The 23,831-nt window shown below is 36.7% G+C and overlaps 1 protein-coding gene across 2 annotated transcripts in view; it reads left to right on the top strand.

Moving 5' to 3' along the window:
- The window catches only part of CACNA2D3 (calcium voltage-gated channel auxiliary subunit alpha2delta 3), a 1,069,564-nt gene that overhangs the window by 755,363 nt on the left and 290,370 nt on the right, over positions 1–23,831 (top strand). For both annotated transcript variants that reach the window (XM_043978536.1, XM_043978534.1), the window contains exon 14: positions 1,588–1,605. In XM_043978536.1, coding sequence (XP_043834471.1) covers positions 1,588–1,605 — 18 coding nt within the window. The remainder of the gene's footprint in view (positions 1–1,587; positions 1,606–23,831) is intronic.

Genomic DNA, 23,831 nt, shown 5'->3' with positions numbered 1-23,831 from the left:
GTCCAGGCCCAACCCTCCATCCACTGCACATCCCAGCTACCCCTGTTAATGTCACTGGTATCCTAAAAGTATCTCTGAGAAATAGAATGGTATTAGAGGCTAGATAACTGATTTCAGAGCCAAGAAGAACTGGGTTTGATTCCTGCCTCTGACATACACCCAATATGTTAGTCTGGGCAAACCTTTTGTACTCTAGGCAAGTTTCTTATGATGATGGGTTGGGGAAGAGATGCTAGCCTACAGTGATAGAGGGAATTTCTTTTTCTGGAAGTTCTGTATCCATTCACAAAATCCACTCTTTCCAACAAAAATGACTCATCCAGTTTTTCTAAAAGTGTTATCAATGGGTTTTGCTCTATATTGTATGGCAGTAAAAGTATATCAACTATTTTCATTCATTGATCCAAAAGTATTATTTCCCCCTAAGTTATAAAACTTTTTTTTCAAGGTATATCTTATAAAATCTGTAATCAAAAGTGTTAGGTAGTAACCTTTGGCCACTAGGAGAATGGAAGCTCCCTGAGGGCAGGGACTGGTTTGCTTTTGTCTTTGTGTCTATATTGCCCAGGTGAGTATTTGGTCCACAGCAGTTATGCAGAAAACATGTGTTAAATTGTACTGGATGGGGTTTTATAACTAATTATCCTGTTGATATCCTTGTAGATAGTACAGATATATGCCACTGATCATTGATATAAGGAGAAATACATCTGTGCTTATAGAGTCAGGTTTACCTTTCTCACTGACTTGTCATTGCATCTTCTTTCCCTCTACTAACTGTAAAGCTCTGCATTTCTTTTTTATGGTTGGACTGGAAGACTGACTCTTTAAATATTTCCTTCCCAGATCATTATGTCATTCCCATTAGATGGTAAAATCTGATGAATTTCTGGGGTACAGAGATAAGAGTATTGGCTCTGTGTTCTTGGTACCATAGATCCTAGTCTCATAGATTAAAGGCCAGGAGAAACTTTCAAGGCATCCAAACCACTCCATTCATTTCATGGTTGAGAAAATTGAATTTTCCCTGGATCTGTTTCCTCAAATGTCAAATGAGGAGGTAGGACTAGATGACCTCTGTGGTTCTTTTGGGATTTGGCTTGATGATTTTATGACCTTTCAAAGAAAGCTGTCTTCTAAAAACATGAAATCTGTATCCAGGAAAATGACACCAATATTGGGACTAGAACTTGTATCCCACTGGGAAAGTTAATCCTTTCTTCACAGTGTGTTGGGCCACCGAGCTGTTGGCCATATCCTCATCCTTATGTAATACAAGTTCCATCAAAGTCGTGTACATGCATGCACTCACACACACACGCAAACAGAAAAACCTTGTCATCATCATGAGTGTGCTTTCAACACAAAGTAAAATTGATCAACACTATGGTTTGGTTTTCTAGCGACTTTTGTTTCATTTTTATTTATTTATTTTTTATTTTGGGGGGATTTAAAAAAAATTCATTGCACAATCTGGATATTATAAGAGAAATCAGTTTTCAACTTTATGATGAATCTATTGTGTAATGATGGCTTTCTTTTTCTTTTTCTTCTTCTTCTTCTTCTTTTTTGTTCTTTATTTTTCAGCTTCCCCAGGCCCAAAAGGTAAACTATTTTCAATCAAGTCTTCACCATTCAAGAAAATGCAAGTTGCGCATGTCTTCACAGTGTTGTGACTCTGGTACCATCCACGACCAGTGAAATGGTCCCCTCAGGACAAGCTCAGACACCCAGATGTGGGTCCATACAGTCAAGGCTGAGAGAGCCCTCTGACCTTTGACCACTGCTTATTCAATTGTCCCAAAGAGAGAAGCAGCTTTGGAACCTATTCAGGGTGTGACCAGGGGTCATGAACATGCTATGACTCTAGTCCTAAGCTCAGAAGCCCAGTTAACCCAAGGTGGCATTCTGTGCATTCTCTAGAATCCATTCCTGGACAGATACTTGATATGAATAGTTATTAGCCCCTTGCTTGGAAAATAAATTCTGTGTCAATGAGCCCAAGGCCATACTTGATTGTTGATATTTGCAAAAGGATGACTTCCATTTTGTGTCCCCCACTTTCTGGTCTATAGTCCCAGCAAGGGCAATCATTGCACCAATGGCCAGACCCTTTCACTGGTTTTCATTATCTCTCTGTCAAACTCTTTGAAAATATCATCAAGTGTGTTCTCTGTTTCACAGTATGTCATGCAATCCAGCTTTAGTCTTGCTATGGTTCTGTAACCAATGTCTCTGTGGCATGTTGTGATATAGTGTTGGTTTTGGCAAAGGGACCATATCATGTGATGCCTGTTGCAAAATCCTTATGTAATTCACAAATATAGTGGAGACTTCTGACAGAGACATCAATGCGTCATGGCAGGAGGCAGCATGAGTAATGTAGTGGATGGAGGCTCAGGCTTAGAGTCTGAAAAACCTGGGTTCAAGTTCTGCCTTTGACACATACCAGTTTCATGGCCCAGGCCATATGCTCCTTCACCTTTGTGATCAATCAACAACCCAGGGCTAGAAATGCAAGATCTCTGCATTAGTGGAAGGAATTTCCACATCGATGAAAACATAGGTCTTAAAGAAAATTAAGAAAAAAATAAAATAAAAGGAAGATTCTTTATCCTCCCAGAGTTAAATGTGGGAATGCTGAATGAAACATAAGTAGCTCTCCCAAGCTTCCTAATTTGGAACGTATAAGATGATGAATCCATTCTTTCTAATTGAGAGATCAAGGAGGACTACTTCAACAACAAACAGTCTGTTCAGAACATATGGACCACCAGAGGCCTTCAAATCATTACATAGTTACTCAACTCTGTTATGGATATTTAAACAAGGCAAAAAATGTATTAGCATGTAACTTGGCTAGTTGTGATATTTGATTATACTCCAATGTCATCACAAAAGGCCTAAACATTTGGAGCAGCTTTCCTGAACTTGGGTTTGCAACTGATTTACTAAAGGATGAATAGAATTATAAGAATTCAGAACCTAGAAGAGGTCCAAATTCCTTGTAGAAGCTACCTTTTGTTTATTACTTAAACTTATGCATTTTCTTTCATTAGGCTGATGAAAGAGTTGATCCACAATACTAATTTGGGTAGCCATTTTCTACCCACCAACTAACTACATTAAGAAAAAAGTCTCATTGGCGTTTCCTCCTCATTCATACTGAGGTGGGATCTCTCATCATTGTGATTTTCCAGCAAAGTTCAGAACCAGCCTATTATGTTAGTGGCTCTCCCCCCCCCACACACTTTTGGCCAAAGGCCCTGACTCATGACCTACCCTTTTCTTCCACATTCTGGGTACTTAGTCAATTTAACATGAGCTACTCATATATGTTATGAAACACAATTCAATGGGATGTCATAGCCTCTCCCTATCACCAGGGAATGCTGGGTAGCATTCTAGGATCTGCTTCTAAACCTTAATTCTAACAAGGACTGTTTTGTGCTTCCATGGAACATTACAAAATCCCATTACTTAGCCTTTGATTAAAATAGGCCTAGGTATGAATACTGTTTGTTTGATTATTTTGGTTTTAATATAAGCTTCTATGTTCACTTCTCCATTTTCAAGTCAATTTTGTACTGTTTAAAATTGTAGGATCACTGTTTATATCAGTTCACAGAAGGGGTTTCCTCACTGAAAGCTCCCCAAACTGATGAAGTTATAGGTCCAAGCCAAATGAATGAATGATTACAAACATGAATGGTTAAATACCTAAATGAAGAAAATCATGATTGTTTTATGTGGGTTTCCTGCTTAAAATCAAATTATTGGGTTTAGATATATTTCTTTTTATATTTTACAAAATATGATCTTAGCTCAAAAGTAACAGTTAACTGAAAATTCTTGATGCCACTTCAGCTGTGACCTTGAACCCCCAAAGCCCTACTACCCATGATCCTGTTAACACAAAGAGAGGTCTTTCATTTTCATCCCTATTTCTTGCATTCTAAATGTGTAACACAGAGCTAGCTGTGAGTCATTTGCCACTGAATATGTTTCCTGTGCTCTCTCTTTGGTCTTGGATTGTTTTGTCTTGGTTTAAACTTTGACTCACACACCATATTAAGGGACTCAGGCTTTAGAAGAGAAATGGACATGGTACTCTGGTCAAGGAAGCTGCTCGCTCACTTCCATTCCACATGAAAGTTCTAGAGTCCTACATGAAGTCAGGCTTCTTCAATTCACATGGAGTTTACTTATAGAATGGCATCAGATAGGCCTTTGGCTTTCAATAAAGAAAGGCCTTCCAAGGGTCATGATTTCAAGAGGAGTCTTTGTAATGATTTTGGCATGAATAAAAGATGTCATTTCCCCATGAACTGCTTTGTAGTGAGCAGCATCAAGAAGCTTTGTTGCTCCTTGGGTAAAGGGAAGGGATCCAGGGAAGTTGCATCTTGAGGTTTCACTTAGACATTAAGTCATTAAAGCAGACACTTGACCATATGGTGTCTGAAATTGTAACTGTGTTTTGGTTGGACTCTCTCTGTATATCATCTGAAAGGATTTTCTCTATAAATATTTCTCATCCCTTTGTCTCTGTAAACAGGCTTATTTTAATCTGTTGGCTGATCTACCATTAGATATGTAACATTTAAATCTATCCTTTGTACTAGGCAACCATTTAAAAGGTCTTATTTATGAATTAAGTTTGTGCTATGAATAACTGGAAGAAGTTCCAAAGGAATACTTGAGACTTTCCAACTGTTCTAAATAAGGAGCTTTAGTTTTCAGATGTTCCAAGACTTTTCTACCTCATTTCTCCAATTTGAAAATTTTAGCTCTTGGTGCCTTGTAGAAGTAGTGCCAAGAGGTCATATGTAAGGTAAAAATCAGATGTTTCAGTGGTAGCCATGCTTCTATTATAGGAATCACTAGCAATGTCTTGTGGAATTTTGAATGCCACAAAGCATGAATTGAGAACCATTTTTTTTTCCTATAGTAACATATATATATGTCCAGCTAAGTGGTACAGTGGAAAGAATGCGGTCCTGGAGTCTAGAGGACTTAAGTTCAAATCTGGCCTCAGACAATTACTAGCTGTGTTATGCCAGGTAAGTCATTCAACCCACTTTCTCAGTTTCCTCATCTGTAAAATGAGCCAGAGAAGGAAATGGCAAATCAGTCTAGTATCTTTGCCAAGAAAACCCCAAATAGGGTCATAGAGAGTTTGACATAACTAAAATAAATCAACAACAATATATAATAACACACACACACACACACACACACACACACACACACACAAAACCCTTGATAAATACCTTTGTGGAAACCGCAGCTCTTTCTAAAATGGATGGCATACCCTTGCATTCAAACGTAAATTCAGGAAAGTGTATAGGTGTGAGTCTTTGAGAATTTCCCTCCTAAATGCCACTGCTCATGTTCTTGTGATGCCCTCAGAGAGAGAAATGAATATCTTCTCCATCCCCTTGGCTACCACTGGAGCTGTCCCAAAGATGCTGATAGTAAGATTAGGAGAATAGGCTCACATTTCAACTTAATTATTAAAAAGTTCTTGTACAATAGTCTGCAGAACTTAAAAAAAAATAAAACTAGCAACTCCAGAACTTGTCCTGTGACCATTCCTATTGGATTGCCATTGAAGAAAATGACATCATTTATAATAATAATCCCACAGAAAGATGACTTATCCTTAGTGTACCAAGGCTTGCAAAGCCCTTTACATATGTCTCATTTTGACATCACAACAAACTTATAGATATATTCCCATTTTGCAGAGAAGGAATTCTCAGAGAGTTTAAATGACTTATCTGGGGTCATGGATCTGGGAAATGTCTAAAGTAGGATTTCAACTTTAGGCCTTCCTGATTCCTAGTACTGCATTCCATCAACTTTGCCATAGGTAATCTCAGAGTCTGAGTAAACATTTATTGAACACCTACCATGTGCAAGGAACCGTGTGAAGTTCTGGGGATAGAAAAATGCTATAAGACAGTGCCTCCCCTCAAGGAGATCACAATCTGAAAGGAATCAACATAGAAAAAATAATGAGATTATACTTCTTTGTAACCATAGGATGAAATTTCAGAGAAAGATATTATCAAAAGACATTTGTGTGGTCATACATAACTAAATCAGTGCATTTTACCACTCACAGTTATTCATTAATAGAGAGTACATCTACACTGCCCAAAGAACAACAGGCTACTAATTCTCCGCCTCACATATTCACAATAAGTTGTTTTTCTATCCTTTTCAGTTGTGTCCAATTCTTCCTGACCTGGTCTATGGTTTGCCACTGGAGTGGTTTGCCATTTTCCTCTCCAGCTCATTTTACAGATGAGGAAACTGAGGCAAACAGGGTTAAGTGACTTGTCCAAGGTCACAGAAGCTAGTTAAGTGAGGCTGAATTTTAACTTGTGAAGATGAGTCTTCCTGATTCCAAGAACAGTGTTCTATCCACTGCACCACCTCACTGCTTCATCAGAACACGTAGTCATACAAAACTTCAAGTTGGTCATCATCTCCTTTGGGGAATTCTAAAATATGTGTACCTGTGGTGAACAGATAAACTCCTTCCTAATTCATGTTCCCTGTGGTGTGGTGTCACCTCACTGATCCTAGAGTCAGGAAGACTTGGCTTAAAATACAGCTTCTGACACTCATCATGTGGCCATGGGAAAGCCACATAAACTGTAAGCCTTAGTTTCCTTCACTGTAAAATGGTATATAATCTGTCATGGAGCCCAAAGTATCCCAGAAGTTCTCTGGGGCACATCAAGGAATCTTCTCCTTGAGAAACTAAACCAGAGGACAGATACACCTAGAGAGATAAGTGGAACCAGATCAGACTGAGCTAGCTTCCCAACCTTCACCCTTCATTCTGGTCTCCCTTACCCCTGGGGAGATAATATTAGGTGTGGCTGCTTCTTTTGTCTTCTGAGGAGATGGCTTGAGAGATTGGCAGCCATGGCTCACCCAACTCTTCCAGCCACCACCAGTGGGGGATGGTCTACCTTCACTAAAGGAACTTTTCACCATGAGATGGTCACCCCCATCAGTCCCCTGACAGCCTCTTGCTCGAGGAGATTGGTATTTCAGAGCCACATGCTTTGTTCCATACCTCTCTCCCCATGAGAAGTCCAAGGATTTCTTTCATGGTTTCCCTCCCCCTTCCCTTCCCTTCCCCTAAATAAACTACCATCTTATTCTAACTGCTTTTGTGTGCAAGAGGGTGTAATTATTTACAGAGGAATTCCTAAGAACTCCAACCCCTATCCCAAACCCTTACCAATTTTCCCCCATAACATAATCATAAAAGATAAGACCCATCACACTTATATCCCAAAGCTGTTGTAAGGAACATAAAATCAGAGATAAACATCCGGAAGACTATTGTGTACAGCACCTTTATTTTACAGGTGAGAAAATTGAGGCTAAGAAAGCTAATATGACTTGCCCAAGCAGGATCTGAGGTGGAAATTGAGCCTGGGTCTTCCTGACTCCAAGTGCTGTGTCCTCTCCACTTACCTCACTGCCCCTCAAATTGGATAATAGGTCCAAAGTGCTGTGTATACTTTAGAGAGCTCTATAAATGTCAGGCACTATTTTCTGAATCTTGCCTTCTCTGTATTTCATAGGGGCACTCCAGGGATACTCTATTTATTAATGTCAACTTGGCAAATATGGAGGCGGGGAGCATATGTTTTTTTTCTTTTTTTTCTTTCAAAATTGTGGTTAAAGTCACTGCTCCCATATACCTAGAAGAGTTAATGCATTCAGGGCTATGTATTGTTTGGTGAGGTGTTTTGTTTCCTTTTAGGAATAGCTTAACTTGCCTTCTCAAACAAACACTTTGGGGTTGAAATTTGCTCTCCCCTTCCCTCTGGCTCAGCTGTTCTGATGCCTGGAGGGCGAGCACTGGAGGAATCAGCCATGCTCTCGGAGAAAGGAGAAAGCCCCCTCCCCCCCTTTTTGCTATTGTTTTTCCTCCAATATAGCATGTTTTATTCATTTGTCTCTTGTCTCTTTCCCTCTCCACATCAAACAAGGATCTCCTCTCCTTCCTTGGGGTTGATGTCTTTCTTTTGAAATACTTTGGGAGGTGGTTCCCCTTCTCCAGTTCTGGCCCTCTTTGTGTTCTTTTCCCTTTCTTTGTTACTGTCTCAGCTGTGCCAGTCAGAGTTGGCCTGGCTTTTATCTTCCCAGGATCAGATTTCAGCAGTCTCAGAGCATCATTTATCACTCTTCGCCTCATTTACCAGCTACACTTTGAAGTGTTGAATTAACTGTCATGGAGGGGAGAAAATGGAAAATTTGCAAAGCTGTGATTTCCCCAGAAGTGCAGGTCTAGTAATCTCAAGGCTTCATTATGATTCTGTTACAGCCTCAATGGATTCTAGTGCAAAACAGCACTCCCCACCCCTGGTAAATATTTACATTTGCTCCTAGTTTGGGTCTTGTTTGTCTTCTTTTCCAATTCGGAATAGCTAAATATCCCCTGCTTTGAGGATTTCACACTCCTGCAGATCATTTTCAAGGTCATGTCCCATGTGTGTCTTGATGCCCATAGATAGAGGCCTTTTCAGTGTTCACAATGTTCCTTGGTCTGTCTTCATTAGGAGTTTTGAAACTTCTTTGTGTCATGGAACTCTTTGGTGTCTGGTAAGGTCTATGGACCCCATCTCAGAATAATATTATTAAATTTATCAAATAAAAGCATATAGGAATACAGAGGAAACTAATTATGTTGAAATAAAGCTGAGTAAAATATATAAAAATTAATGAATTTCCTGAAAGCTCTCCAGAGATAGCAGTCCATGAATGCCTATTCTAAATGGAATAGTTCTATTGCAGAGTATTCAGTATTGCAAGGGCATTACTGAATAAAGAATTATTTTTCCACATCACAGATCAATGAAGGGGTGAGATAAGTTTAGACTGAATGTGCATCAAAGTAGGGTTGGTAGAGAAGGCAGTGACCAACCTTGGCCTTGAAAGGAGTTGAAGTTCTTCAACACAGAGGTAATGGGAATGTGACAGGCAGATGACCTGCATGGAAGTGTGGTATATACAATATTGGAACATAGGACAAACCAAATCAGTGTGACATATACCATATGTGGAAATTCAGCTAGATATTGATTTATAATCATGGAATTTAAAACTGAAATGGACCTGAAAAGATCTTCTGATCTACCAGATTCTCCCATTTTACAGATGAGGAAATAGGCCCAAAAAAGGAAAGTGATTTTCCTGAGGTCACACAAGTTGTCAGTGGCATAGATAGTAATCAAAACAAGATCCTTCCATTATGAATTCAATGTTCTTTCCATTGCCCCATGTAGACAATTCTGCCTTTAATATTTTTTTTTACATATAAATATTTTAGTTTTTTTTCCAGTTACATTTAGAGATAGTTTTCAATATTTGTTTTTATAAGATTTCTAGTTTCAAATTTTTCTCCCTTCCTCCCCTCCCTCCCCACTCTCTAAGATAGCAAGTAATCTGATACAGATTATATATGTACAATCACATTAAACATATTTCTGCATTAGTCATGTTATGAGAGAAGAATCAGAGCAAAAAAGAAAAAGCTCAAGAAAGAAAAACAACAACAAAACCAATAGAAATAGTATGGTTCGATCTGCATCTAGATTCCACAGTTCTTTTTTTTTTCCTTTTTCTGGATTTAGAGGGCATTTTCCATCATGAGTCCTTTGGAACTATCTTGGACCATGGTATTGCTTAGAAGAATCAAGTATATCACACTTGATCAACACATAATATTGCTGATACTGTGTTCAATGTTCTCTTGGTTCTGCTTATCTCACTCATCATCAATTCATGCAAGTCCTTCCAAGTTTCTCTGAAATCTGCCTGCTCATTGTTTCTTACAGCACAATAGTATTCCATTACATTCATATACCACAACCAGTTCAGCCATTCCCTGATTGATGGACAACCCCTCAATATCCAATTCCTTGCCACCACAAAAAGAGCAGCTATAAATATTTTTGTACATGTGGGTCCTTTTCCCTTTTCTATGATGTCCCTGGGATAAAGACCTAATAGTGGTATTGCTGGGTCAAATGGTATGCACAGCTTTATAGCTTTATAGCATTCCAAATGCTCTCCAGAATGGTTGGATCATTTCACAGCTCCACCAACAATGCATTAGTGTTCTAATTTTTCCACAACTTCTCCAACATTTATTATTTACCTTTTTTGTCATATTAGACAATTGTATAAGTGTGAGTTGGTAACAGAGTTGTTTTAATTTGCATCTCTCTAATCAATAGTGATTTAGAGCATTTTTTTCACATGGCAATATATAACTTGGATTTTTTCATCAGAAAACTGCCTGTTCATATCCTTTTATCATTTCTCAATTGGGGAGTGACTTGGATTCTTATAAATTTGATTTAGTTCCTGATATATTTTAGAAATGAGGCCTTTATCAGAAGTACTGGCTATAAAAATTATTTCCTAGCTTTCTGTCTCCCTTCTAATTTTGGATGCATTGCTTCTGTTGGTGCAAAAAAATATTTTAATTTAATGTAGTCAAAATCATCCATTTTGCATTTCATAATATTCTCTATCTCTTGGTTGGTCATAACTGTTTTCCTTTCTGGAGATCTGAGAGGTAAATCACTCCTTCCTCTCCTAATTTACCTAAGGTACCACCTTTTATATCTAAATCATGTACCCACTTTGACCTTATTTTAATATAAGGTGTAAGATGTTGGTCTATGCCTAATTTTTTGCCTAATTTTTGTCATATACTCTTCCAGTTTTCCAAGTAGTTTTTGTAAAATAATGAGTTCCTCTCCCAGAAGCTGGAGTCTTTGGCTTTATCAAACAGTACATTTCTAAAGTAATTTACTACTGTGTCTCCTGTGCCTAACCTATTCTATTGATCCTCCTCTCTATTTCTTAGCCAGTACCAAATAGTTTTAATGACTGCTCCTTTATAGTAGAGCTTCAGATTTGGTACACCTAGCCCACCTTCCTGTGCATCTTTTTTTCCATTAGTACCCTTGATATTCTTGACCTTTTGTTTTTCCAGATGAATTTTGTTATTATTTTTTCTAGCTCTATAAAATAATTTTTAGGTAGTCTGATTCATATGGCACTGAATAGGTAAATTAATTTAGGTAGAATTGTAATTTTTATTTTATTATATCAGCCTATCCATGAGCAATTCATATTTTTCCAATTATTTACATATGATTTTTTTGTGTGAAAAGTGTTTTCTAATTGTGTTCACAAAGTCCCTGGGTTTGTCTTGGCAATTCGACTCCCAAGTATTTTATTTTGTCTAACATTATTTTAAATGAAATTTCTCTTTCTATCTCTTGCTGCTGGACTTTGTTGATCATGTATAGAAATGCTGATAATTTATGTGGATTTATTTTATATCCTGTTACTTTGCTAAAGTTGTTAATTGTTTCAAGTAATTTTTTAGTTGATTCTCTAAGATGCTCTAAGTATACTATCATATCATCTGCAAAGAGTGATAGTTTTGTTTCCTCCTTGCTTATTCTAATACCTTTAATTCCATTTTCTTCTTGATTGCTAAATCTAACACTTCTTTTTTTTTTCTTTTTTTTTTGTGGGGCAATTGGGGTTAAGTGACTTGCCCAGGGTCACACAGCTAGTAAGTGTCAAGTGTCTGTGGCCAGATTTGAACTCAGGTCCTTCTGAATCCAGGGCAAATACTTTATCTACTGTGTCACCAAGCTGCCCCCTCACTTCTATTATTTAATACTGTACTAGAAATTTTAGCTTTAGGGGACTATTGAAAGCAAGAAAACTATAGAATTAATCAATAAAACTAAGCTGGCTTTCTGAAAAAGAAATAAAACATATAAACCATTGGTTAATTTGATTAAAAAAAGAAAGAAGAGAACCATATTACCAGTATCAAAAATGAAAGGGGTGATATTACCACCAATAAAGTGAAAATTAAAGCAATAATTAGGAACTATTTTGGCCAACTGTATGCCAATAAATTTGACAATCTAAATTAAATGAATAAATATTTACAAAAATGCAAACTCCCCAGGATAATATGGGCTGCCACCATACAGCCTATTTGTAACAGGGAAATCACTAATAAGAGAAGGATCAGAAAAAGTAAATGTAATTTTTATTGCATCATGATCTGAGAAGGATGCATTTACTATTTCTGCCTTTCTACATTTGACTATTATGTTTTTGTGCCTTAATACGTGGTCCATTTTTTAAAATGTGCCATGTACTGGTGAGAAAAAAGTATATTCCTTTCTATCCCCATTCAATTTTCTCCAGACCTATATCATGTCTAACTTTTCTAGTAATCTATTCACCTCTTTCACTTCTTTTTTATTTATTTTTTGGTTAGATTTATCTAATTCTGAGAGGGGAAGATTCAGATCCCCCACTAGTATAGTTTTGCTGTCTATTTCCTCTTGTAACTCATTTAACTTCTCTAAGAATTTGGATGCTATACCACTTGGCACATACATATTTAGTATTGATATTACTTCATTATATATAGTACCTTTGAACAAGATATAGTTTCCTTCCTTATCTCTTTAATTAGATCTATTTTTGCTTTTGCTTTGTGTGATATAAGGATTGCTACCCCTGCTTTTTTTTTTTTAACTTCAGCATTCTGCTCCAGCCTTTTACCTTTACTCTGTGTGTATCTCTTTGCTTCAAATGTGCTTCTAGTAAACAGCGTATTATAAGATTCTGGTTTTTAATCCACTCTGCTATTCACTTGCATTTTATGGCAGAATTCATCCTATTCACATTCCCACTTATTATTACTGTCTATTTCCCTCCATTCTATTTACCCTCTTTGTACTTCCCCCACCACTTCTTTCACAGTATTTCTCCTCACCAAAGATTTGCTTCTTACCCCTGCCTCCCCCAATCTGCCCTCCCTTTTATCAGTCCCCCTCCCTTTTCTTTACCCTTTTCTCCCCTGCTTCTGTCAGTCCTCCATTTTCCCCTTAGCATTTTACTTCCCTAAAGAATAAGCTCAGTTTCTTTATCAAAATGATCGTATATGTTATTCCCTCTTTGATCAAATCTAGTGAAGGTAAGGTTGAAACAATGTTCACCCCTCCCTTCTTTCCCTCTATTCTAATAAGTTTTTCGCACCTCTTTATGTGATGTGGTTCCCCCATTCCACCTCCCTTTTCCTCTTAGCCCCATAAACTCCTTTTTTAATCCCTTAATTTTCTTCATATCATCACATCAAAGACAATTTATATTTATACCCTCTGTGTATAATCCTTCTGTCTGCCCAAATAAAAATATAGTTCTCAAGAGTTTTAAGTATTATCTTCCCATGTAGGGATGTAAACAGTTTAACCGTATTGAATAACTTGTTTCCTCCCTGTTTCCCTGTTTAAACTTCTTTTGAGTTTTGGATTTTAAGATCAAATTTTCTACTCAGTTCTGGTCTTTCCATCAGGAAACCTTGAAAGTCCCCTATTTCACTGAATGTCCATCTTTCCCCCTGAAGGATAGTGCTCAGTTTTGCTGGGTAATAGATTCTTGGCTGCAATCCAACCTCCTTTGCCTTCCAGAAAATCATATTCCAATCCTTGTGATCCTTTAATGCTGAAGCTGCCAGGTCCTGTGCAATCCTGACTGTGGCTCCATGATATTTAAATTGCTTCTTTCTGGCTTCTTGGAGTATTTTCTCCTTCACCTGATAATTCTGGAATTTGGCTACAATATTCCTTGGAGTTTTCATTTTGGGGTCTCTTTCAGGAGGTGATTGGTAGATTCTTTCAATGACTATTTTATCCTCTGGTTCTATAATATCAGGGCAGTTCTCCTTGATAATTTCCTGGAATATGGTGTCTAGACGCTTTTTCTGATCATGGCTTTCAGGCAGTAGAGTAATTCTCAAATTGTCTCTCCTGAGTCTATTTCCCAGGTCACTTGTCTTTACAATGAGGTATTTCACACTTCTATTATTTTCATTCTTTTGACTCTGTTTGACTGATTCCTGGTGTCTCATGGAGTCATTGGCTTCCAACTGTCTAATTTGAATTTTTAAGGCATTGTCTTGTTCATTGAGATTATGTACCTCCTTTTCCATTTGGCCAAATGATTTTTTTTAGGAATTGTTTTCTTCAATCAGTCTTTGTGCTTCCTTTTCCAAGCTGCTGATTATTTTTTTCATAATTTCCTCGTGTTCCTTTCATTTTTCTCCCCATTTCTTCTTCTACCTCTCTCAATTGATTTTTAAAATCCTTTTTGAACTCTTCTAAGAAGGCTTTTTGGTCTTGAAACCAATTCATCTTCTGTCATGAGGTTTCACAAGTAGATAATTTGAGAGTATTGTTCTCATCTGAGTTTATATTTAGCTCTTTCCTGTCAACACAGAAGCTCTCAATGGTAAGAGCTCTTTTTTGTTTCTTATTCATATTGCAGTTTTTTTTTCTAAGTTGAGATCTGGTCCTGGGGCACCAGGGTCCCTGTTTCAAGCTTCTTGTGCTGGGTTATAGGGACTGTCACTGGCTTTCTAATCTGAGGCCTCTATGGCTTGAGGATTTCTCACAACCCTGGGTTTGCTGCCTGCACTTGCTCCTGGTGTGCTGGGATGGCCAGGCCTGGTTGTGCCTGTCCTTTGGGTGGCCTTTTAGCTGGCAACCTGCTCTCTCAGCTGGTGCTGGTGGATCTCACTACTAGCCTGCTACACCCCCAGCTTGCTGAGCCAAGATCAGGGGGCCTCAGTTGCTCAGCTGTGGCCTAGAACTTCCTGCTGACTTGCCCCAACACCCTCCACACTGTGCTGCACTGAAGTGTATTGTGCCTCTCTTCTGCCAGAGTGAGACCGACCTTTCCTAAATTCTTCTAAATATCTCAGGTTGGAAGATTGTGTCTCTTTGCCTCTTTGAAGGTTCTGTAGTTTCAGAATCTCTTTAGAGGCTTGATTTAATGTTCTTTTTCAGGGAACCAAAGGAGAGCTCAGGCAACTTGCTGGCTTCCCTCTGCCATCTTCCTGCCTTTAATGTTTTAAAAACAAATGATTAACCTTGATTTTTGGATGGGTTAATTAATAACAAATTATTACTTTTCCCTCAAAAAATGAAAGCTAATAATTACTTTTGCTGGTAGGTACCATCTAAATGGAGTGAAGAGGTAAGAATACTTGGTTTGCTGTCAGAAGAGATGATTATAAATTCTCTTTAGTTGCTTGTGTGACCCTTGTGGAAGTCAGTTAAGTTCTATGAGCCTCAGGTTCCTCCTCTGTAAAGCCCCAAAGTTGAACTCAATGACTTTCCTGGTGTCTTGCAGCTCTAAATCCAACATCCCACCTCTGACACCTTATTGCATAGCAAGCTCATGTAGGGAGCCTCACAGCAGAACAATTTCAGAAATCTTAACTCAGTGGGGCTGGTTAATCTGAAACACAGGTACAGGCTACCCTGTGACCTGAAGCTCTTGAACATGGAATGGAAAGTTCAGTGTCCTTCAAGTTAATCTCTAAAGGATCATCTTGGAGCATAGACAGAGGACCTTTGTTTGGCTGTTTGTGTTGACTTTGAAGCAGAAGCTCAATTGCACTCCTCTTCTGCTCTGTAATGATGTAACAGAGTTATCTGGCTTAGATTTTGTCTGTCTCTCATTGGAGAAATTTGCTGATCTTCTTTTTTCCACTTTGAAAATGATGGACCTGTGAACTTTGAAGGACTTATCCCTCTAGAACAAAGAGCACCTCATTCCAGTCACAGAGCTACTGAGCTATAAATGCCAAGAAAGTTAGAGCTGAGCAGTTACAATTCAGTCTCCCTCACACCACACTCTTCCAAACCCCAAGTTCATATGAATCACAGAAATTACACATCTGGAATGAACTTCAGTGGCAATTTAATCTAATCAATATTGAAAAAAGGAATCCCTTTTATGACAAACTCAACACGTGGTCAGTCATTGTAGCCTTTGTTTGAAGACCTCATAGGAAGGGAAACACACCACCTCCATAAACAGCACACCAGAATTTAAAGACAGCTCTTTTAGTTAGGAAGTTTCCCCACATCAATCCTCAGTTATTCTCTTTTCAAATTCTACCAGTTGTTCTTAGTTCTATATATTTGAGTATGGATTGCCTGAGAAAAATTTTACCCCATTATCCAGACCATGATCTTATTAGTAAGTTAGTGTTACTAGTTCAAGGAAACAACAAAGAAATCCTGATTGGAATCTCACTGTATTTGAATATCATATTTAATGGTGGTGGATTGGGTTCAGGGAGCAGTGATTTCAGAGGTATAGAGAACTTCCATATCTTAATGTAGACTGCTACCTGCATTATAACTTTTAGTCTTCCTTTTTTTTTTAAGTAGTGATGATTAGGAATGAAGTAGAGTCCTACATGTAGAGAGGACTAATTATTGCGTGTGGCCTGAAGGGAAGCAAAATAGTTGTCTTTAGCCTCTTCCCCCCCTCAAGAAAAATTCTCCAAGGCAGACTTTCCTGCCAGGAGGGGAAGAAGGAATTTGGGGATAAAAGCCACTCTATTCTCCTCAGAGAGAGGAGCTACTGGGCTAGTAGTATATCAATCTGTTCATTTAAATATTGCTAGTCTAGAGAATACAATCAAGTTCTCTCTAAATTTTTTTTTTTTGGTGAGGCAATTGGGGTTAAGTGACTTGCCCAGGGTCACACAGCTAGGAAGTGTTAAGTGTCTGAGGCTGGATTTGAACCTACTGTGCCACCTAGCTGCCCCAGGTTCTCTTTAACTTTTAGTTACTTTTGTGTGTGTGTGTGTGTGTGTGTGTGTGTGTGTGTGTGAGAGAGAGAGAGAGAGAGAGAGAGAGAGAGAGAGAGAGAGAGAGAGAGAGAAAATGAAGAACTCAAACTCCATATTCAAAGATTGATCATCCTTTCCCACTTAAATAAAGTTCCACAGTGAACACACATAGAGAATAATGAAGAGACTCATTGATCCAAATTATAGCAAAACAGAAACCATAGAAGGTAAACATAGAAGAATATACTAGACAAGACAGAATGAAAATCTTCTCTAGTTGGGAGCAACATAAATCAGCTCAGCCAAGAGATAGTGTCCTGAATCTCACCTAAAGGGAAACTCTCTAAAGTATCCAGTTCAGCAAGATGGGAATAGGGACATGATAGAGACTGCCACCTTCTCTCATGTCTTCCCAATATTTTCCTTCAGTAATCTGAAATGGGGATGATCTTGTTCATCTTTTTTTTTTCCTTGAAGTTGGACTATGCTGGAAGATTCTTGCTTGGGGAACCCTAAAGGGTGACTCCCACTTGAAAAATACCCAAAGGGGGACTAGCCCTGAACTGAAGCTCTGGCTTCTTGACAACTCTACCCTGCCACTCATAAAGGGCAGGGCTTTTATCTCCACTTATGAGGAGAGAGTCCTGTATCAATGGGACAGTGGTTACACACATAGACACACACACACACAGACACAAAGACACACACACACAGAGGTTACGTTAATATAATATAATATGATATGATATGATATGATATGATATGATATGATATGATATGATATGATATGATATGATATAATATAATATAATATAATATAATATAATATAATATAATATAATATAACATGATATAACATAATACAACATAATACAATATAATATAATATTTAATGTAACATCTGTATACACACATATATACATCTTTACTATGAACTGCTAATTTTAACAAATGTATAACTTCATGTCCAAAGAATGTGCTTTCTTTAAGACTACATATGGAACTGAACCTCTTGCACATTTTAAAAAGTAAATACTTAATAATGTAATAGTATTCACTACCCTGCTTGATTCTGTCTACTTTTATATTTTTTTGTGTTCTCTTTTGTGAACTTCGTAATGTTTGATTTCCTTTTAACTATCCATTCCCCTCCTCCTACTTCCTTTCAACCCTCCCTAAAAAACCCCAAAAAAACAAAAACAAACCTCCTTTATTACAAATAGGAGGTGAAAAAAGTATCTCATTCACAAATTGGCAACATATAAAATTTTCTTCTCATTCCATACCTGTAGTCCACCACTTTTTGCAAAAAGGTGGGGATTAATTCCATCAATATATTTCAGCAACATTCCCTTCTGATTGTGCCAGTGTGTGTCAAAGATAGGACTTATACCTCAGGCTTCCTGGCTCTGAGGACAATTTTCTATACATTCTGCCACACTGGTCTGTATCAATTCAAAGAAATTGTCATCTGATTGATCAGAATTCTGAAGATTTTATAAATTATTGTTCAAAATATTCTTCTTCTTTTGTTTCCTCTACTCTGTACTAGCTCATGTAAGTTTTTTCCAGGAATTAATTTTAAATCATTATAAACAATTAATAATCAAAAAAGTAGTAGAATGTAAAATGAACCCACAAATCATCATCTTTTCTGTAAATCATCTGCAAAACTTCAAGAAAAAGAGTAAAAAGAAATTGCATTTAAAATTCCTATAAAATATTTGAAATATCTGAGCCCAAAAGATAAAAGCATGAATTATACAAGTAGAAAACATTACAGAGCTAAAGCAAGACAAATAATTGAAGAGGAATTAATTGTTCCTGATGGTCTATTCCAGTACAATAAAGTTGCATAATGATTCACATTAATTTAGATATTCAGTGACATAAGAATAAAACTACCAAAGTATGACTGTAAGGAACTAGATATAATTATAACAAAATTCATATGAAGGAACAATAGTTATAGATTATTAAAATGAAATAATGGGGGAAATGGAGAGAAAAGCTGTTTCATAGTACTAAATGTGAAGCTTTATAACAAAGTAGTATCAAGGGGCAGCTAGGTGGCACAGTGGATAAAGCACTAGCCCTGGATTTACAGAACCTGAGTTCAAATTTGGCCTCAGACACTTGACACTTACTAGCTGTGTGACCCTGGGCACGTCACTTAACCCTCACTGCCCTTCAAAAAAAAAGTAGTATAAAATATATCCTAATTTAAAAATATAAAAGTTGACCAATGAAATAAATTAGGTAATCAATATCCAGAAGCATTTGAGAACAAGAGCATAATATATAGTACATTTAAAGATACAATCTTTTGGGTTAAGGCTTCATTATTCAACAAAACCTTTTGGGAGAATTATTAAATATTCTGGGGAAAATTAGCTTTGCTTTAGACTAATATCTCACACCATATACCACAATAAGCTTCACGTAAAAGTCCTAGATATCAAAGGCCTTTGATACATAGAGGAGAATGGAAGGCATTCCCTTTCACAAGCACAGATGGAAGAGCCTTTTATCAAACATGGGATAGGGAGGCTCACAAGAGAAAAAAAATGGACAATTTTGACTATATAAAATCAATATATTTTTTTCAAACAAAAGTAATGTAATTAGAATTAAAGGAGAAACATTAACCTAGAGAAAAGGCAACAACTATCTTGAATACAATTCTAATATCTAAGACATTCAGGGAATTGATTCAATTATATGAGAACAAGAACTATTCCACCTATAGATCAATTGTTAAAAGATATAAGCATGCAGTGCTTAAGGAAAGAAATTCAGGCTTCCAACAACTGAATGACTATGTGCCCCAAATCATTAATTATCAGAAAAGTACAACTCATAATCATTAGCTGGGCAATGAAAACAAAAATGGAAAATGACAACTTTTGAAAGGGTTCTGTGAACAAAGATACTCTAAAGTTTTGTTTGTTTGAGCTATGAATTGGTTCATTCATTCTGGAAAGCAATTTGTGACTATACTCACAAAATCATTCAATTATGTATACCTTTGACCTGGAGATCCTGCTACTAGTTTGTACCCTAAAGACAATGAAAACAGAGGGAAAGGACAGATGGATATTCAGAATATTGATAGCTGCCCCACCCATTTGTAATATCAAAGAAGTAAAAATTAGGAAGAATGGCTTAACACAGAAGAAGATGGACTTGTGACATAACAAGGGAGATAGATAAGCAAGGAATAGTCCCAATGCTCCATTGTTAACATCAGGAGAACTCAAGGAAAGCCCCATGTATCTTGAGTGAACCACTTGTGGAGAAGTTGTAGAGGGAATAATATGGGATAGGCAGATATAGATGGGTTCCCAATGGCATCATTGGATAGAATATTGACATTGATGAGATCACTTGCTCTGGCATCCTCAATCTATCCTTTAAATGGTAAAAACATCAAGACATTTCACTATATTAAAAGAACACAATAAAGTGCAGGTCATGTGACCACAATTCAGAGAAACCCAGGGAAAACATGGAAATGATCTCAGAAATGCTGGCACGATTTGGTCTTCTAAGAACAAAAATAATTATCCATTATGAAAAATGAAGATCTCAGAATAATCTAAAAATCTTTTGCATCTCATATCATCTGTCTTGGTGCAGGAATTCATTAAAATTGTTTTAAGAAATTGGGTTATCCTCTCAAAGTTCTCTTTGATTCTAAGTGTGCATGTATTGTTTATTACTACTTCTTTTAATCAATAAAAAATAAAAAATATAAATGTCTCTCAAGACCTAAAAGCAGTACAACTCCCCCCAAACTTATAACAGTTCCAAAATGAAACAGCATTTCCCTTTGAAAGTCAAAAAAACAGCTGAACACAAAAATCTGGATTTTGTTATTGTCCTCTTCACAATTGTTCTTGCATCTTAAAAGAAACATCCACACACCCTTTCATTTCAAGGGAAAGGGAAGGCAATAGATTCTTAAAAGTTATTACAAAGAACATTTGTAATTAGAAGAACATGCCATTATTTCAAGTTTTCATACTGTTAAACATGAGAACAGTGGTGAAGGGGAAACCTCAAACATGTGGCTTTCTCATTCCCAAGTTTCTGGTTGCTAATCAGCTGTTCAGACTGATTTATCACAAACTAGGTTTCCAACCAAGTGGTTCAATTTGTTGTTCTTGAGTTCATCTTGCCGTCTTTTTTTTCAGAATAATTCTATTATTGTCCTCTCACAGATTCATTGGATATAGAGCTAAAAGGGCCATGGAAAGCTTGTAGTCCAAAGCCTCATGTTGTAGATGAGGAAATGAAGGCCCAAAGAACTTCCTAAGAATAGTTTGGCAAAGCTTGAATCTGTCCCCAGGTCTCCCACCTCCAAATCTGCTTTGCTTTCCACTGGGCTCCAAGAAGGAAACCTCTTGAATTAGTCCTCATAAATCCATTGATAAGATTTTATTATGCACCAGTTCACATATGAAGTATGTTAGGGGAATGTATGACAATGGAAATATATGGTCAATCCTTTCCATTAGGCACAATTCAACAAGCAAATTCATTAAGTGATTTATGAATGAAAAGCCCTGTGCTATTTGTTGGAGATTCCAGGAGAAAAAAGTGCAAAAACATCCTGCCCACAAAAGGTGACAACAGGGTACATAGATAAGGAAAGCTATTTCAATTAAAGGCATGACTAGTATTTGCTCATTCATTTAATAGTTGCTGCATTTCCATATGACTAATTTTACCAAGAAAAAGGGAGAAAAAAAAAAAGGAAAAGACAATGGCAAAGCTCCCAGAGCTCTTCTAATAGTTGTCATACTCTGCTTTTTGTTGTTTTTGCTAACCTAATGAGTGTGAGGTACATTTTGCTGATGATTAGTGATTTGGCACATTTATTTAAGTGTTGGTAGTTTGAATATATTTCCTTGAGAACTGCCTTCTCATATTCTTTGACAATTTATCTGTAGAGGAAATGACTTTTATCCCCATTTGGGCAAAAATAATTTTGTTATTTAAATGCAATTGGATAGAATAAGATGGGATGGAAAGGGCCATCTTGACTTGTGTTGGAATCTTAAGGTTTCTGTTAATTCTTATTGTTTCTGGAAATTTTGAATTTTCGAGGAATAAAATATATATATATATATAAAATAAAGTACTCATTAGGCAATAGGAATTGCAGTTTTGAGATAAAGATCCAGAAATGATAGTTGTCAGAAATCATTGAGTGGAGTTCTTTAATTTTTAGTTTTTATTTAATATGTGTTTGTATTTATTTTATTCAGTATTTCCCAATTACATGTAAAAATTAGAGCAGGATAATTTTAGAAAAACCTGAGAACACTTACATGAACTGATGCAAAGTGATTTGAGAAGAAACAGGAGAACAGTGTAAAAAGTTATAGCAATATTGTAAGATGATCAGCTGTGAATTACTTAGCTCTTCTTGGCAATACAATGATCAAAGACAATTCCAAAAGACTCATGATGAAAAATGGTATCCACCTCCAGAGAAAGTACTGATGGAGTCTGAATACAGCTTGAAGCATACTATTTTTCATTTTACTTTTCAAGTGTTGTTTTTTTTCTGTGTTTCCTTTTACAATGTGACTAATATATAAATATTGCCCAGGGTCAAACAGCTAGTAACATCCCCTCTCTCCATGAAACCGGCTTCTAGTTTTATTTATTAGTTGTTTTTTTTTCACTTACAATTTTATTAATCTCTCTTTTGATTTTCAGGATTTCTGTTTTGGTATTTAATTTCAGATTTTTAATTTGTTCTTTTTCTAGTTTTATTTTTAGTCACATGCTTATTTTACTAATCTAACCCCTCTTTTGTTAATATATGCATGTAGAGATAGATATTTCCCCCTAAGTACTAATTTGGTTGCATCTCACAAATTTTGGAATGTTGTCTCATTATTGTCATTTTCTTTAATGAAATTATTGGTTATTTCTATGATTTAACTTTGATCCATTCATTCTTTTTTTTGTTTGTTTGTTTGTTTTTTTCGGTAAGGCAACTGGGGTTAAGTGACTTGCCCAGGGTCACACAGCTAGTAAGTGTTAAGTGTCTGAGGCCAGATTTGAACTCAGGTACTCCTGAATCCAGGGCTGGTGCTTTATCCACTGCGCCACCTAGCTGCCCACCATTCATTCTTTAGGATGAAATTAGTTTCCAATTAATTTTTTATCTATGCTTCAAAAGTTCTCTATAAAATGCAATTTTACTTGCATTATAATTTGAAAGGGGTGTATTTAATTATTTTTTTTCTTTTCTGCATTTAGTTGTGAGGTATTTATGCCCTAAATCATGGCCAATTATTGTGAAGGTGTCATGTACAACCGAGAAAACATTATCCTTCTTTCCATTCCCATTCAGTTTTCTTTAGATGTCTATCAATAGTTTTTCTAGGATTCCATTCATCTAACATTTTTCTTATTTATTTTATGTTTAGATTTATCTGGTTCTGAAAGGGGAAAGTTGAGGTCCCCACTAGTATAGTTTTACTATTTTCTCCTAAAATTCATTCAATGTTTTTGTTAAGAATTTGGATGTTATGATGTTTAGTACACACACACACACACACACACACACACACACATACGTATATGTATATATGTGTGAATAGATAGATAGATAGATAGATAGATAGATAGATAGATAGATAGATAGATAGATGATGTTATTTAATTGTCTATAGTGCCTTTTAGCAAGATGTAGTTTCCCTGCTTATCCCTCTTCATTATGTTTATTTTTGCTTTTGTTTGGTCTGAGATCATGATTCATATTCCTGCTTTTGTGTGTGTGTGTGTGGGGGGGCAATGAGAGTTAAGTGTCAAGTACAGCTTGACACTTACAGCTAGTAAGTGTCAAGTGTTTGGGGCTGGATTTGAACTCAGGTCCTCCTCAATCCAGGGCCAGTTCTTTATCCACTGTGCTACCTAATGGCCCCCACTCCTGCATTTTTTAACATTAGCAAAAGCATAAAACATTCTGCTCCAACTCCTTATTTTAACTGTTAGTCTCTCTCTGTTTCAAATAATTTTCTTGTAAACAACATATTGTCGGATTCTGGCTTCTAACCCATTTTGTTACCCACTTCTC

Source organism: Dromiciops gliroides, chromosome 1 (genome assembly GCF_019393635.1).
Source record: "Dromiciops gliroides isolate mDroGli1 chromosome 1, mDroGli1.pri, whole genome shotgun sequence".
Classification (NCBI taxonomy): Eukaryota; Metazoa; Chordata; class Mammalia; order Microbiotheria; family Microbiotheriidae; genus Dromiciops; species Dromiciops gliroides.
This window is presented reverse-complemented; position numbering and strand designations above follow the sequence as displayed.